The 12,427-nt window shown below is 39.1% G+C and overlaps 1 protein-coding gene across 1 annotated transcript in view; it reads right to left on the bottom strand.

The window, feature by feature from the left end:
- Stk39 (serine/threonine kinase 39) overlaps nucleotides 1–12,427 on the bottom strand; it is a 303,688-nt gene that overhangs the window by 107,384 nt on the left and 183,877 nt on the right. The window contains exons 13-14 of the mRNA XM_045147545.1: nucleotides 10,680–10,742; nucleotides 8,417–8,484 (exon numbers count right to left, since the gene is read on the bottom strand). Of these exons, the coding sequence (XP_045003480.1) occupies nucleotides 8,417–8,484; nucleotides 10,680–10,742 (131 nt within the window). The remainder of the gene's footprint in view (nucleotides 1–8,416; nucleotides 8,485–10,679; nucleotides 10,743–12,427) is intronic.

Below are 12,427 nucleotides of genomic sequence, written 5' to 3'. Positions count from 1 at the left end.
GGGGAAACTGGCTGTAATACCCATGAGCCTGACCCCAATTTCCAAATCTCCATCATCTGGGAACCTAGCATTCAGACCACCTAAGTTTGGTTTGGTATGGGGGACACATGACTCAAACCACCACATATGCAAAGCCTAAGGACCCAGATTTGATTGCCCAGTACCCATATAAGCCATATGTACAAGGTGGCACATGCATCTAGAGTCCATGTGCAGTGGCTAGAGGTCCTAGTGTGCCCATTCCCTCACCACTCTCAAATAAATAAATAAATATTTTTAAAAGAATTCAGGTATAAAACAGTTGTAGATCAACACTGTTTCTAATAGGCTTATCTTTCTTTATGAAGTTATAATTTTGGAAATCTATTTGCTACAGTGTGTCTAGTAGGAAAATTGAAAAGAAAAAAAAAAAAGCCCAAAGGTGATGTTTTGCTGGACTAAAGAATTTTTGTTAAATTAGTATGCTGTCCCAGGTACCACTTTTTCTATAAGCAGAAACACCACTGTGTTCATATGGGTATTTAGCTACTCTAGTAGGATCTGATTAAACTACTACAATAGTACAAGTTAAATTCACTAGGAGCACGTTGATGGGGCATACCATGACAGCAAACCTACATATGTCAACTGCTATGGCTGGCTGCTGCAAAACTAAAAATGCAAATCATACAGCTGAGCAAAAACACAAATAGCAGGAACAAAAGAAATTACTAAGTTAACTGATAAATTTATCATTTTTCCAAAGCCATGACCTAATTCTTAGAAAGCATATTTTATGTTAAGAAAGTGTCTTATTGTTTTAGTGAAAAATACATGAGTAGTAAAAATATCTGTACATTTGACTCAAGCAAGAAATGTTGTTACTGTGTTCTGATGGTATATAAATTATAAGGTGCTATAGTTGAGATTGTTCTCCTTAGATGTATTTAAGGATGTTTCCTTATCTTGTACCCTATGAAACTCATTTTCTTAAATTTATTTATATTTGAGAGTGACAGACAGAGAGAGAGAGAGAGAGACAGAGAGAGAGAAAGATTGAGAATGGGCGCGCCAGGGCTTCCAGCCGCTGCAAACAAACTCCAGATGCATGCACCCCCTTGTGCATCTGGCTAACGTGGGACCTGGGGAACCAAGCCTCAAACCGAGGTCCTTAGGCTTCACAGGCAAGCACTTAACTGCTAAGCCATCTCTCCAGCCCTGAAACTCATTTTTTATATTATGCATGTCATAACCATATACACTGTAGATAAGAAAACACTTGTAAGGAAAAAAAAGGAAGAAAAGTGTATCATTCAACACAGAGATCTGAAGTTTAGACCTATTTCCTCAATCAGAAATAACAAATCCAGTTTTAAAATGATAATATATTTTTCAAGGAAAGAATTATCATTTTTTTCCTTCTTAGTCTTTTGGCTACATGCACTGCAAGTGGATGAATAAAGGGGACATACACTACCTGGATATACAGTGTTGTTTGTCTTTTTCTTATAGAATGAAATATTTTGGAACAAAATATTTAATTTTGTTTCATTTCAAAATTTGCCTCTTATAAACTGAAGATGGGCTTTTTGGGGAAGAGGAGCAGGCAGATAGGTGTACAGTGAGGAAGGAAGACACCACATTCCTGGTGGGTAGGCCTATAAAATGCTCAATCAGGGCTGGAGAAGTGGCTTAGAGGATAAGGTGCTTGCCAGTGAAGCCTAACGATCCAGGTTTGATGCCTCAGTACCCATGTAAGCCAGATGTACCATATGATGCACGTGTCTGGAGTTACTCCGCAGTGGCTGCTAAGGCCCTGGCACATTCATTCTCTCTCTCTCTTTCTGTAGTTCATGCTGGCCTCAAAGTTAGGATAATACTCCCAAATACTAGAATGAGTTTTCATCCTCAGGTATTATAAATGTTGTACTCTCTATTTCAATTATTATCTTTCTCAATCTCTTCCTTCTTTCCCCCTACCCCCTTTTCACACACAGTACACATTCTGGGCCAGTAGGATAAATAAAGTTCATAATCATTAACTTCAAGTGAATCCTGATGTAGCCTATTAATTTTACCATATTTTTACTAGTAAGTTAATAAATTTACTCTTCTGTTCTTCTATACAATTAGTTTCCTCTCTTCTTTCCTCACTCTTAAATAACAGGATTCCTTATTTTATAGAGAAAATGGAAACAACAAAAGAGGACTTCTATCCCTTTCCTCAAATCTACCATCTTTGCACACCTCAAACCCACTTTCTTTATTCATTTATTAATTGCAGACATACTTAGTATGGATGCATCATATGTTGGCACAATCCTTTCCCTTGTCCCTGCCTCCATTCTGCTGGGGGCCCTCCTCGGTGGGATATGGGATTGGGGGAGAGGCAATGCCCCAAAGCATGATGTCACAACCTGTGGCTCTTATAACCTTTCTGCCTCCTCCTCTGCAAAATTAGCCTCTCTTGGTGTCTGTCCTGGACAGCATGAGAGTTCTCCATTCTCCTATTTAAGGCTGAATGCTACGTGAATGCTTGGCTTTCACCCCCGCTTACCACTGAGGGCTATCAGTCTTATAATGTCCCCTCTCTCATTCAGTGTTTCCTTTTCTATGGTATTATTATTAGCTTCCAAACAAACTTGTTAACAATATGGGCTGAGGAGGCAGCCCAGTTTCTAGAGTACTCTTGCAGCTTACACAAAGCATGGGCTCACTATTGGGCACCACACACGTGGGGTGTGATCAAACAGTTCTGTAATCCCAGCACACAGGAGATGGAGGTTGGAAAATGAAGACTTCAAGGTAACTCTCAACCACAGTCAGTCTGAGGCTAGCCTGGGTTACATAAGGCCCTCAAAACATAAATAACAAGCACATAAACAAATTCCACTATTCCCCATTATCACTGACCTATCACTCTACCCTGACAAGCACAAGAATTTCTAACAAGGGTTATTTAAACTAAGAGAAGTAACTATTTTTGTTTCCTTCCTTCTTTCTTGCCATTGTGTCTTAAACTAAGTTTTCCTAGACTTTGTCCTCATTGCTCTGCTGAAACAGCTCTTACCAGGGCCAAAAAAGTATCTCTTTTGGTCGCATGCAATGGCAAAGTCTTCGTTATCATTACACTTCATCTTCTACTTGCACTTGATAAAGTTTTCAGTGCTATTTTGGAAGCATTTTTGTGCCTTTGGTTTATAAGAGCACCACTCTCTTCTTTCCCTCATTGGCATCTCTAATCTAGAAAGTTCCAGCCAGAGCTCTGCTCTGGTTCACACCCACATCATACTTCACAGATGTAAATATCATATGCACCAAGAGTTCTCCACTTCACACCTTCACCCCAGACATCCTTGAAAGCATGTATTCAAATGCTACTTGACATAGCAACACCAATATACAATAGGCTCTCAAGCCTAACAAGCCCAGAGCAAAACTCTTGATTCTACCCCAACCCTGAAGTTTCAACTCTAGTACCCACCTCATGAAACTGACTCCACTCATCCATATTTGCAGACCAAAGCACAGAGCAATCTCTGGGTTTTTTTCTCCCAAGCCCCCCCCCCAAAAAAAAAATTAGTCCTGCCCTGGGCCAAGGCTCATTCTTTCTCACTGAGTCACTGCAGTCATTTGACAACATGCTGTGGCTGCCATGCTGTATGGTTTCTGTGTGTTCTGTTCTCTATAAGGTGAATGCAGTGATCATTTAAAGATTTAATTATGTCATATTACTCTTCTGCTCACAAGCCCTGTGGTCTCCAACCCTGCTAATACATTAATGCGGTTAAAGCTGCAGTTGTCACCAGATGTTACACAGTCTATTTGACCAGGCTCCCATGTGAACTTTCTGACTTCATCTCCTACCTACTGCTCTGCCCATGCAGGTTTCCTGGCTGTTTTATAACTGTTCATAACGTGCTCCCTGGAAAAAACCTAGTAAACACTGTTCACCTAGCTTTATGGCTAGATTCCAGTTGTCCATCAGGGTCTGTGTGTTCTAAATCAGGTATTTAGAGAAGTCTTCTATGCAGGCAGACCTCTAGGTGGTCCTAAACTTCCCATTCCCTGATACACAAGGCCTACTCCACAATTCTCTCCCCTTGAGTCTGAGCAGGATCTAAGAACAGGATGAAATATTATTCCTGTGATTAGGTTATGGTGCCAGGCAAAGGAGAAGAGATTTGTGCAGATGTAACTAAGCTTCTAAATCACTTGGTTCTGAGATCAGCAAAAGGGAGGTTATTTTAAGTGAGTTTGGTTTAGTCAAATGAAATGGGTTTAACAGAAGGATTAAGAATGAAGTGTTAGAGTGGTGGTTTCTTGCTGTGCTTGACAAAGCAGTTACACTGTGGCACTCTCTGTAGAAGGCCATAGAAGCTGAGCCCCAGTCTACAGCTGCAAAGAACAGATTTTGATCAATAGTAGAAGAGGGCCTTGAGTCCCTGTAAAGAGACTTTCAGGTCAGCTTTGTAAGACAGTGAGGAAAGCTGGCTCCACCCCTTCTGAGTTACTGTGACACTATGAAATAATAGGGTGCCATTGTTTCAACTTTTCAATGCACCTTCAGTAATATAGAATAACATCCTTCTTACTTTCTATCTTTTTTTTTAATTTATTTATTTATTTATTTGAGAGCGACAGACACAGAGAGAAAGACAGATAGAGGGAGAGAGAGAGAATGGGCGCGCCAGGGCTTCCAGCCTCTGCAAACGAACTCCAGATGCGTGCGCCCCCTTGTGCATCTGGCTAACGTGGGACCTGGGGAAGTGAGCCTCGAACCGGGGTCCTTAGGCTTCACAGGCAAGCGCTTAACCGCTAAGCCATCTCTCCAGCCCACTTTCTATCCTTTTGATGTAGTTTTTCCTTCAGAAAATGTGATATGTCATATATGGAATGTGGATATTTCAATTTTTACTCTCCCTGGTTCTGGGATGTAAGCCCCTTTAGGACAAGAAGTTTGACTTTTCCAGTTTCTACTGCTTATCACAGAACCCCTAAAAGATACAACTGGAGAACAGTATGTTAAGTGAAACAAACCGGATACAGAAAGACAAAGAACACATGATTTCACTTATATGTGGAGTATAAGTTAAATACTATAAGTAGATTTCTCCGAAGATAGAATGGTGGTTACCAAATGCTAGGAAGAATGGAGGGCAGAGACTGGACTGAAATACAATTAGAAAAGAGGAGTAAGTTCTAGTGTTTATCCCATAATAAATATAATTTATGGCAATTTACTATGTATTTCAAAATACATATTTCAAATGTTCTTAACACAAAGTGATAATGAATGTTGAAGATGTTAACTGATAATTGTACTAATTTTATTTTATTATTTATTTACTTATTTATTTGACAGAGAAAGAGAAAGAGAGAGAGAAGGAATGAGTGGGCATGCCAGGGCCTCCAGCCACTACAAACTAACTCCAGATGCTTGTGCCCCCTTGTCCATCTGGCTAATGTGGGTCCTGGGGAATTGAACCTTGGTCCTTTGGCTTTGCAGGAAAATGCCTTAACTGCTAAATCATCCCTCTAGCCCTAATTGTCCTATTTTGATTATACATGCATGTATCATATTATTAATTGTATCCCATAAATATCTCATTACAACAAAACATTTTTAAACCTGGAGAGATGGCTTAGTGGTTAAGGCGCTTGCCTGTGAATCCTAAGGACTTGTGTTCGACTCTCCAGGTTCCACATAAGCCAGGTGCACAGTAGTGATGCAGGCATGCAAGGACACATGCACCCACAGGGGCACACATTTCTGGAGTTCAACTGTAGTGGCTGAGGTCCTAGAGCACCAATTTTCTCTTTCTCTTTCATTCTAACTCTCTTGCATTAAAAAAAAAAAAAAAGGCTTGTCTGTTAGGCTTGCCTCACAAAAAAAAAAAAAAAAAAAAAAAAAACACTTTTGAAGTGAATAGTTTCTAAGAAATGGCAACTTTTCTCCCTTAACCTATTGGAAAATATTAATCAAGGTTTTAGATAAAAATTAAGACAGGGTCTTGTACTTGGCAGGTGACATTTATCCAAACATTTTAACAAATATGACACATTGATGTTCATGACTGAAATGTGCAGTAGATGAGAAATGCATCAAAACCAAAAGATTAATTATTACAGTAATAAATAAGTCATCCCTAGAGTTTTAAAACATGAGTTACAGTTTAGAATTAAACTTGGAAAAAACAAAATCAGCTCTTTTATGTTGCTGTCGAGACATGTTGAAATTGTCACCAACATGCATGGACATTTTAGAAGGTGATGACAACAACAAATAAAATGTGAATTGCAAAGAAAAAAGGAAAAGGAAAAAAAACCCTCCCCCTCCCTGCTGTGTTCCAACATGCTCAGACTACATCTGGAATCTGGTATTTAAATATGGATGCTACATTCAAAAGGGACAAGGTTAAAGCTTAAAAATAATTGTATGAAAAGAGTTTTGAGGTCAAAGAAATTCAGACTAAACCATCTTAAACAAATGCCTCTAGAAATTCTTACAGCACTTACTTAGAACATTTTCTTTCTGATTTCTAAAATATGTGTGTATTGTACACATGTATAGATTGTTTCTGAAACTTAGTCAAACACAAAACCCTTTTATATAGAACATTCTGTAGGCCTCATAAACTAAGCCACAAATTTGTAAACATGACAATTTAAATAAACAAACCAGATACACACTAAATGTTAACATGAATGAGCAACAAAGACTGAGAAGACAATATGGAAAATATATTACAAGAGGCAAGGCAAAGGATCCTTACAATACTTAGCCAAGGTAAAGTGGAAAAGCTTTGGAACTATTCAAATGGCTCAGGAAAATGAGGTAATGTATTTCTTTCATATTTTTTTGTACCTACAGCAAAATAACTATGAGCAAGGCTCAGGAGTGGATATTTGACATTGTCTCCTGACAATTTTTATCCAGAGAACCTGAAATGTACTCTCAAGGGCAGAGTTTAAGCCCATGGGAGCTAAAGATAGGACAATTGGTTGAATCTTCAGAAAGCAGAAGCATCAAGAAAGCTTAATAGCAAAAAGGTGATCATGGAGAAATGTGATCCAGACTGGTTTCCACACAGTAATCCAGAAGCTAGCAAACGTCTAGCAAGAGCACTGAAGATTCCTGCCTATCTACATATAGAAGAAGTTAAATCAGTGCATGCCAGATGTTACTTTCAACACTGCACATGGGGCCTAGCCTGCATCTTCTGAGCCTCACTGGTCCCTGCATATCAATAAGGAATGCTGGGCCTGGTCCACAGCTCTCAGCACAGAGCAGGTTCCTCATAAACACTGGATAGCTCAATAAATAAGTTACCACGTGAAAAAATAAGTGCAATATCTGGTTTTACAAACAAAAACAAATAAGCAAAGGAATAATGTACTTCATCTTTGGCAATTGATAAATGCTCTAATTATACATAATAATCAAAGCTATCATCTTGTCATAGTTTTATTGCTTGGCCAGAAAATCAACTCCAAATGAAATGTTGCCAAGGGCTCTTGTGAGTGTCCCCTGGGAAGTGTATAAATGCGTACTTAAACTATATGTAAGAACATCAGAAGGAAGAGCAGATGAGAGTCATGATAGTCGGCCCCAATAGACTAAGATCCTTCATTGGGTGGGAAAATAACTTTGACCTTGACCAAACGCTCACTTTTTGTAGCCACAGTGCTAAACATGTGCATTATCCAGTCACATATGCTGTGTGTGGATAACGGTAGAAGAAGGATATACAACTTCCTCTTGAACACTTTGAGAAACGACATAGTTTTCTGATTGAGCTGGGGAAATAAGCTATCTGCAATTAGGCTTAACCATTTTCCCCTTTTGAGATCCTGAATTCTTAACAAAGAACATCTGCAAAGATGGACTTTTAAGCTGAAAAATTCTTAAAATGGAAGCAGCTTTCATTCACTAGGCTCTCAGCTGTCAGGCACCATATTTGTATCCATTTCCTAGAAGAATGAAGGTTCTTTCAAAATATATCTGTCATTTCTCCATGGTGGCTGATCAAACCTGCCACTGAAAAATGTTCTGAACAGGCAACTTGTAGTACAAGCATGGTTTATTTCTGTCAGAGACTGACTGCTGGAGTGTGAAACTCATTAAAAATCTCTTACTGTGATCTTACATTGTTAAAAATAAAAGAAAAAAACCGAAGAAAGAAAAGGAAGGAAAAAAAAAAAACCATGATAAGGGGGTCTACAGATCCTGCAGACATTCTGGAATACTGCTTTTCTTTTTCAAGTTTTACAAGCAATGAAAAGAGTGCAATTAGTTCTGGGAATATGGCATACAATGGTTATTTGAAGAAGTTAAAAATTTAATTTTACCCTAATATGTAAAGCTTATGAAGGAGACCAGAATATTATGCTGTACAAAAAATGGAGCAAAAAAATGGACAACAATGTTATTTACCTTAATCTTAAAACGAGATTTACAGCACAGGAAGCTTCTCTGTAGTCTTCACTAGCATTGGGTTGGCCCTTTAAAAACAAAACAGCAAACAGGGTAGTAAAATTTATTTAGAAAGGGTTGAATAAAGCTTCATTATCCCTTGATTCATAACATCTTGGCTGAAAATTTCAAAAACAGTGCTTGCACCTGCAAGTCTAGTTTGAATTCCAACACCTTTATGTGAGGATCAGAATGATGGTGAATTCCCTTCACAGCTGTGGGTATGAACCCTTCATGTAGACAGCCTCGGTGTAGGACGGTTCCTGTGCGTGACTGGCATAGCTGCATTCAGATCAATGAAGGGCAGTCATCTAAAGTGGCATCTTACCGCCCAAGCAATGACTGCCATCCGCTGAGTCTTGAAGATGCACAAAGCGTGGGCCCTTTGCTGGATGTGATGATACATAACTGTAATGCCAACATTTGGGCAGCAGAGACAGAAGGATTGCAAGTTTGGGATCAGAGCAAATGACACAGCAAAACAGCAAAGGGCTAGGGATGTGGCTTAGTGGCAGAGTACTTGCCTCACCTGCACAAGGCCTTGAATTCTATTCCTAGAATATAATGAGGGAGGAAGCAGGGAACCTTATGATTCACAGGAACATGGAACTCGGTGGGTTAGTCAGGCAACCATTTATGTGCTTTTAATTTCTGTTTCTCATCTATGTCCTTGATATATATTATCAATCATATCTCTACCAAACATCCTATTTTCGTGAATCCTTGGACACAAGCAGACTTCCTTGTAGGAAGAATAAGATTCCCAGTAAGACTTGGCTCTGCTGCCGACTCGCTGTGTGACCATGGACAAGTCGTTCTCTGAACCAATTTCCCATTTACAATAAAGGGGAAACACCTGCCTCAAAAGGCCATTGTGAAAATAGCAGATATGCAAGGGAGCCATAGACTATAATATGTTTGGTATTACTGGTCCTTTTCCTCACCTTCTTTACCATCTATTTGCTTTCTAAACTACACCTATTCCTAACTTGCCTTTTATCACTCAGCTAATGCCCACAGTTTATCTAGGGTCATTTACTGAGTTGACTGACAGAGTATAAAGGCTTAAACTAGGTCCTTGTTCTGCCTCTGATGGGTAGTGTGGTCTTACAGAAACCACTTAGCAGGCTGGACTATGGCTTAGAAGTTAAGCACTTGCCTCTGAAGCCTTAGACCCCTGGTTTGAGGCTCAACTCACCCGGACCCACGTTATCCAGATACACAAGGGGGTACACGTGTTTGGAGTTCGTTTGCAGTGGCTGGAGGCCCTGGCACACCCATTCTCTCTCTTTCTCTCTGCCTCTTTCCCTATATATATGTCACTCTCAAATAAATAAATAAAAATAACAAAAAAAATTAAAAAAAAAGAAACCACTTAGCTTCAGTATATCTTTTCTCTACTATAAAACAACAACAAAAAAGAACAAGGTCATGAAACCTCTTCCTCTCACCACCTCCCCAATATATACCCTTCCCGTAAAACACAAACCAGGTAAAATAAAAATGAACTCAATTCAGTTATACAGAGCTAGGTTTTTTTTTTTTTAAAAAAAAAAAAAAGCTTGGCAATTTTAAGGCTGGTGATGCTTTAGTATAATCACTTTGAGAGCAAAAGGCTTTGCCAATTAATTACATACCAAAACTAGCAGGTGAGCTGTACTGCGGCGCTATTCCCATAGTCCTTCCCCTTCATTGCTCAGCACCCTTGATCCCTGCCCAATGCAGCTTCAAGCATAGGTCTGGGTTGCATACCTTTTACGATTATGCATTATAAATGCATTTCAATCACTGGACTATTATTTTTACAAGGCAAATTGTAGGCCTCAATTGGCCTATAAAATTCAATGATTAAAGAATTATCAAAAGAGGTTCAACCAGGAGTAAAGAAACATATCAATTAACTGAGATGTTTTGTGGCTGGATTATAAAAGCCATTTATTTTTCTTTGCTTATTTTCCACAGTACCAGCAATTTCAGAAGTGGTCTGGTAATCTATCTCTGTTCTTGAACCTATCATTTAAAGGTTGGGCATCTTACACAGGACAATCGATACCAGCAGTACTCTCTTTTTTTTTTTTTTCTCCATATCTATTTAAAGACAGTTTATAAGCTACGGTTTGGAAGCACTACCCTGAAATTGCCTACCTGTCTACAACAATGAGTTTTTCTAAAGGTCTGTCTACAAAGCATCTCAAATAGAAATGACCAGCAGAGGAAAACATACCTGAGAGTCATGCACAGAGAGGGACTGTATTTGCTCAGGTATGTTGCCAGCATTCACTGAGATCTGTTAAGAGAACCATGGTTACAACACTCAAGGAAGCCATAAAGAGATATTACAGCCATGGAGTACATTACCTCTCAACTATCAGAGAAAATCATGTTCAAAAGACCTTAAAGCAGTGTATTTTCCAAAGCATATCCCAAATGTTCCTGACTGCCCATGCTGGGATGAACTAGGCATGTGCCATAGACTCCCGGGAGTCCACTTGGTCTTGAATTCAGAATTTCATGGAGATGGGAGAGAAAATCTATATCTTTAATAAGTTCTCAGGTTGACCTACAAGTTTTAGGGGAAAAAAAAAGGATGAAGTACTAATGTTTTAAACTTGATAGCTTTTTCTTGTATCATTTCACCTGAAGCTAAGGAACCCTTAATGAAAGGATACTAAGAACAGTTATACCTGTACAGTATTTATAAACAAACAAAAAACATAAGGATAAGTAGGTTGAAAAAACAAATGAACCCTTTCCCCAACTGAAATGCCTAAAGGTTGGTTATATTTTTTTTCCAGGTTGGGATTCTGGCTCTAGAGTGGAACCCAAATTAGTTTTGCTCCACGCCCTACTTTTGTGAACTCTGCTCTAGATACAACTTGAAAAGCAAAAGAACTCAATGAGAAACAGCAATGGGATTGAATGAAAAGATGCTCCCATTTCTAACTTACGATCAATTCTAACATAATCAGAAATCATCAAAAATTCTTTGTAGCAAGAGTATTTTTTTTAACATCTAAGAATAAAAAAGCATTTCTCTCTGTGTTTCCTCAAAACTAACTGAATGAGTACCAAACTGACAGGGAGGTGTGCATTGCTCTCTGCCTTTTACTTTGAAATGCATCAAAAAGTTAAAGTGGGTAGATGGGTGAACAGAACATATATGTGATAAACAAGAATAATAATAGCAGGGCCTTGGTAACAGGTATGTCACCAACAAGTATTTAAATGCTGCTGCATACTTGAAAAGTTTTCTGGTAAAGTGTTAGTTTTAAAAATGACAATGTGAGAAAAAAGGTAATTAATCTCTGGTTATTTAACCAGAGGATCGGGTCCTACACCAAGGAACCTCTTGGAAAGAACTGGGAAGGTGATTCCGCAGTGTGATTTTGCATTCTTTAAATATAAGCAAAGGGCCATATCAGCACTCAAAGCACAGCAACTCCTACCATCAAAGAACCACGGCCAACTGAAAGCTTTGGTAGTGTGCACTTAGAGGAGAAAACACTTCCTCTGGGGAGGCCCATCCAGCCTGGCTGACTTGTTCTGGGGCAACATGAAGACAGCCTGCCAGCAGGACTGGACGACAGGGCATGCGCCCTGAAACCCCGCATGTAGGTGTACTCTGTGTGCAGTAAGGGGAGTAACCTCTACTCCTGCTGATGCAATACAGAAAGGGCTCCTCAGAACACACAAAGATGTTGACAAGGAGATCTTCTACACAAAATACGTTCATTAACAACAAAATGCAGTTCCCAACTGTCACCATTATGGACCCACTCTGTGGGATCAGGTCATGGCCACATGCTCCTTTAAACTAAAATCTTAAAAGAAAGTTAACACAACATGCAGCTTCAACAATATAATTGAAAACATACCAGATTATTTTCCTTTTAAACTATAGGAAAGATGTTTGGAAGAATGATTGCTTTAACAGGAATGAGCAAGGAAAGCACCAAATTAATGATGGACCCT

Source organism: Jaculus jaculus, chromosome 4 (assembly GCF_020740685.1).
Source record: "Jaculus jaculus isolate mJacJac1 chromosome 4, mJacJac1.mat.Y.cur, whole genome shotgun sequence".
Classification (NCBI taxonomy): Eukaryota; Metazoa; Chordata; class Mammalia; order Rodentia; family Dipodidae; genus Jaculus; species Jaculus jaculus.
Note: the sequence above shows the minus strand (reverse complement) of the source record. Positions and strands in the feature narration are given on the sequence as shown.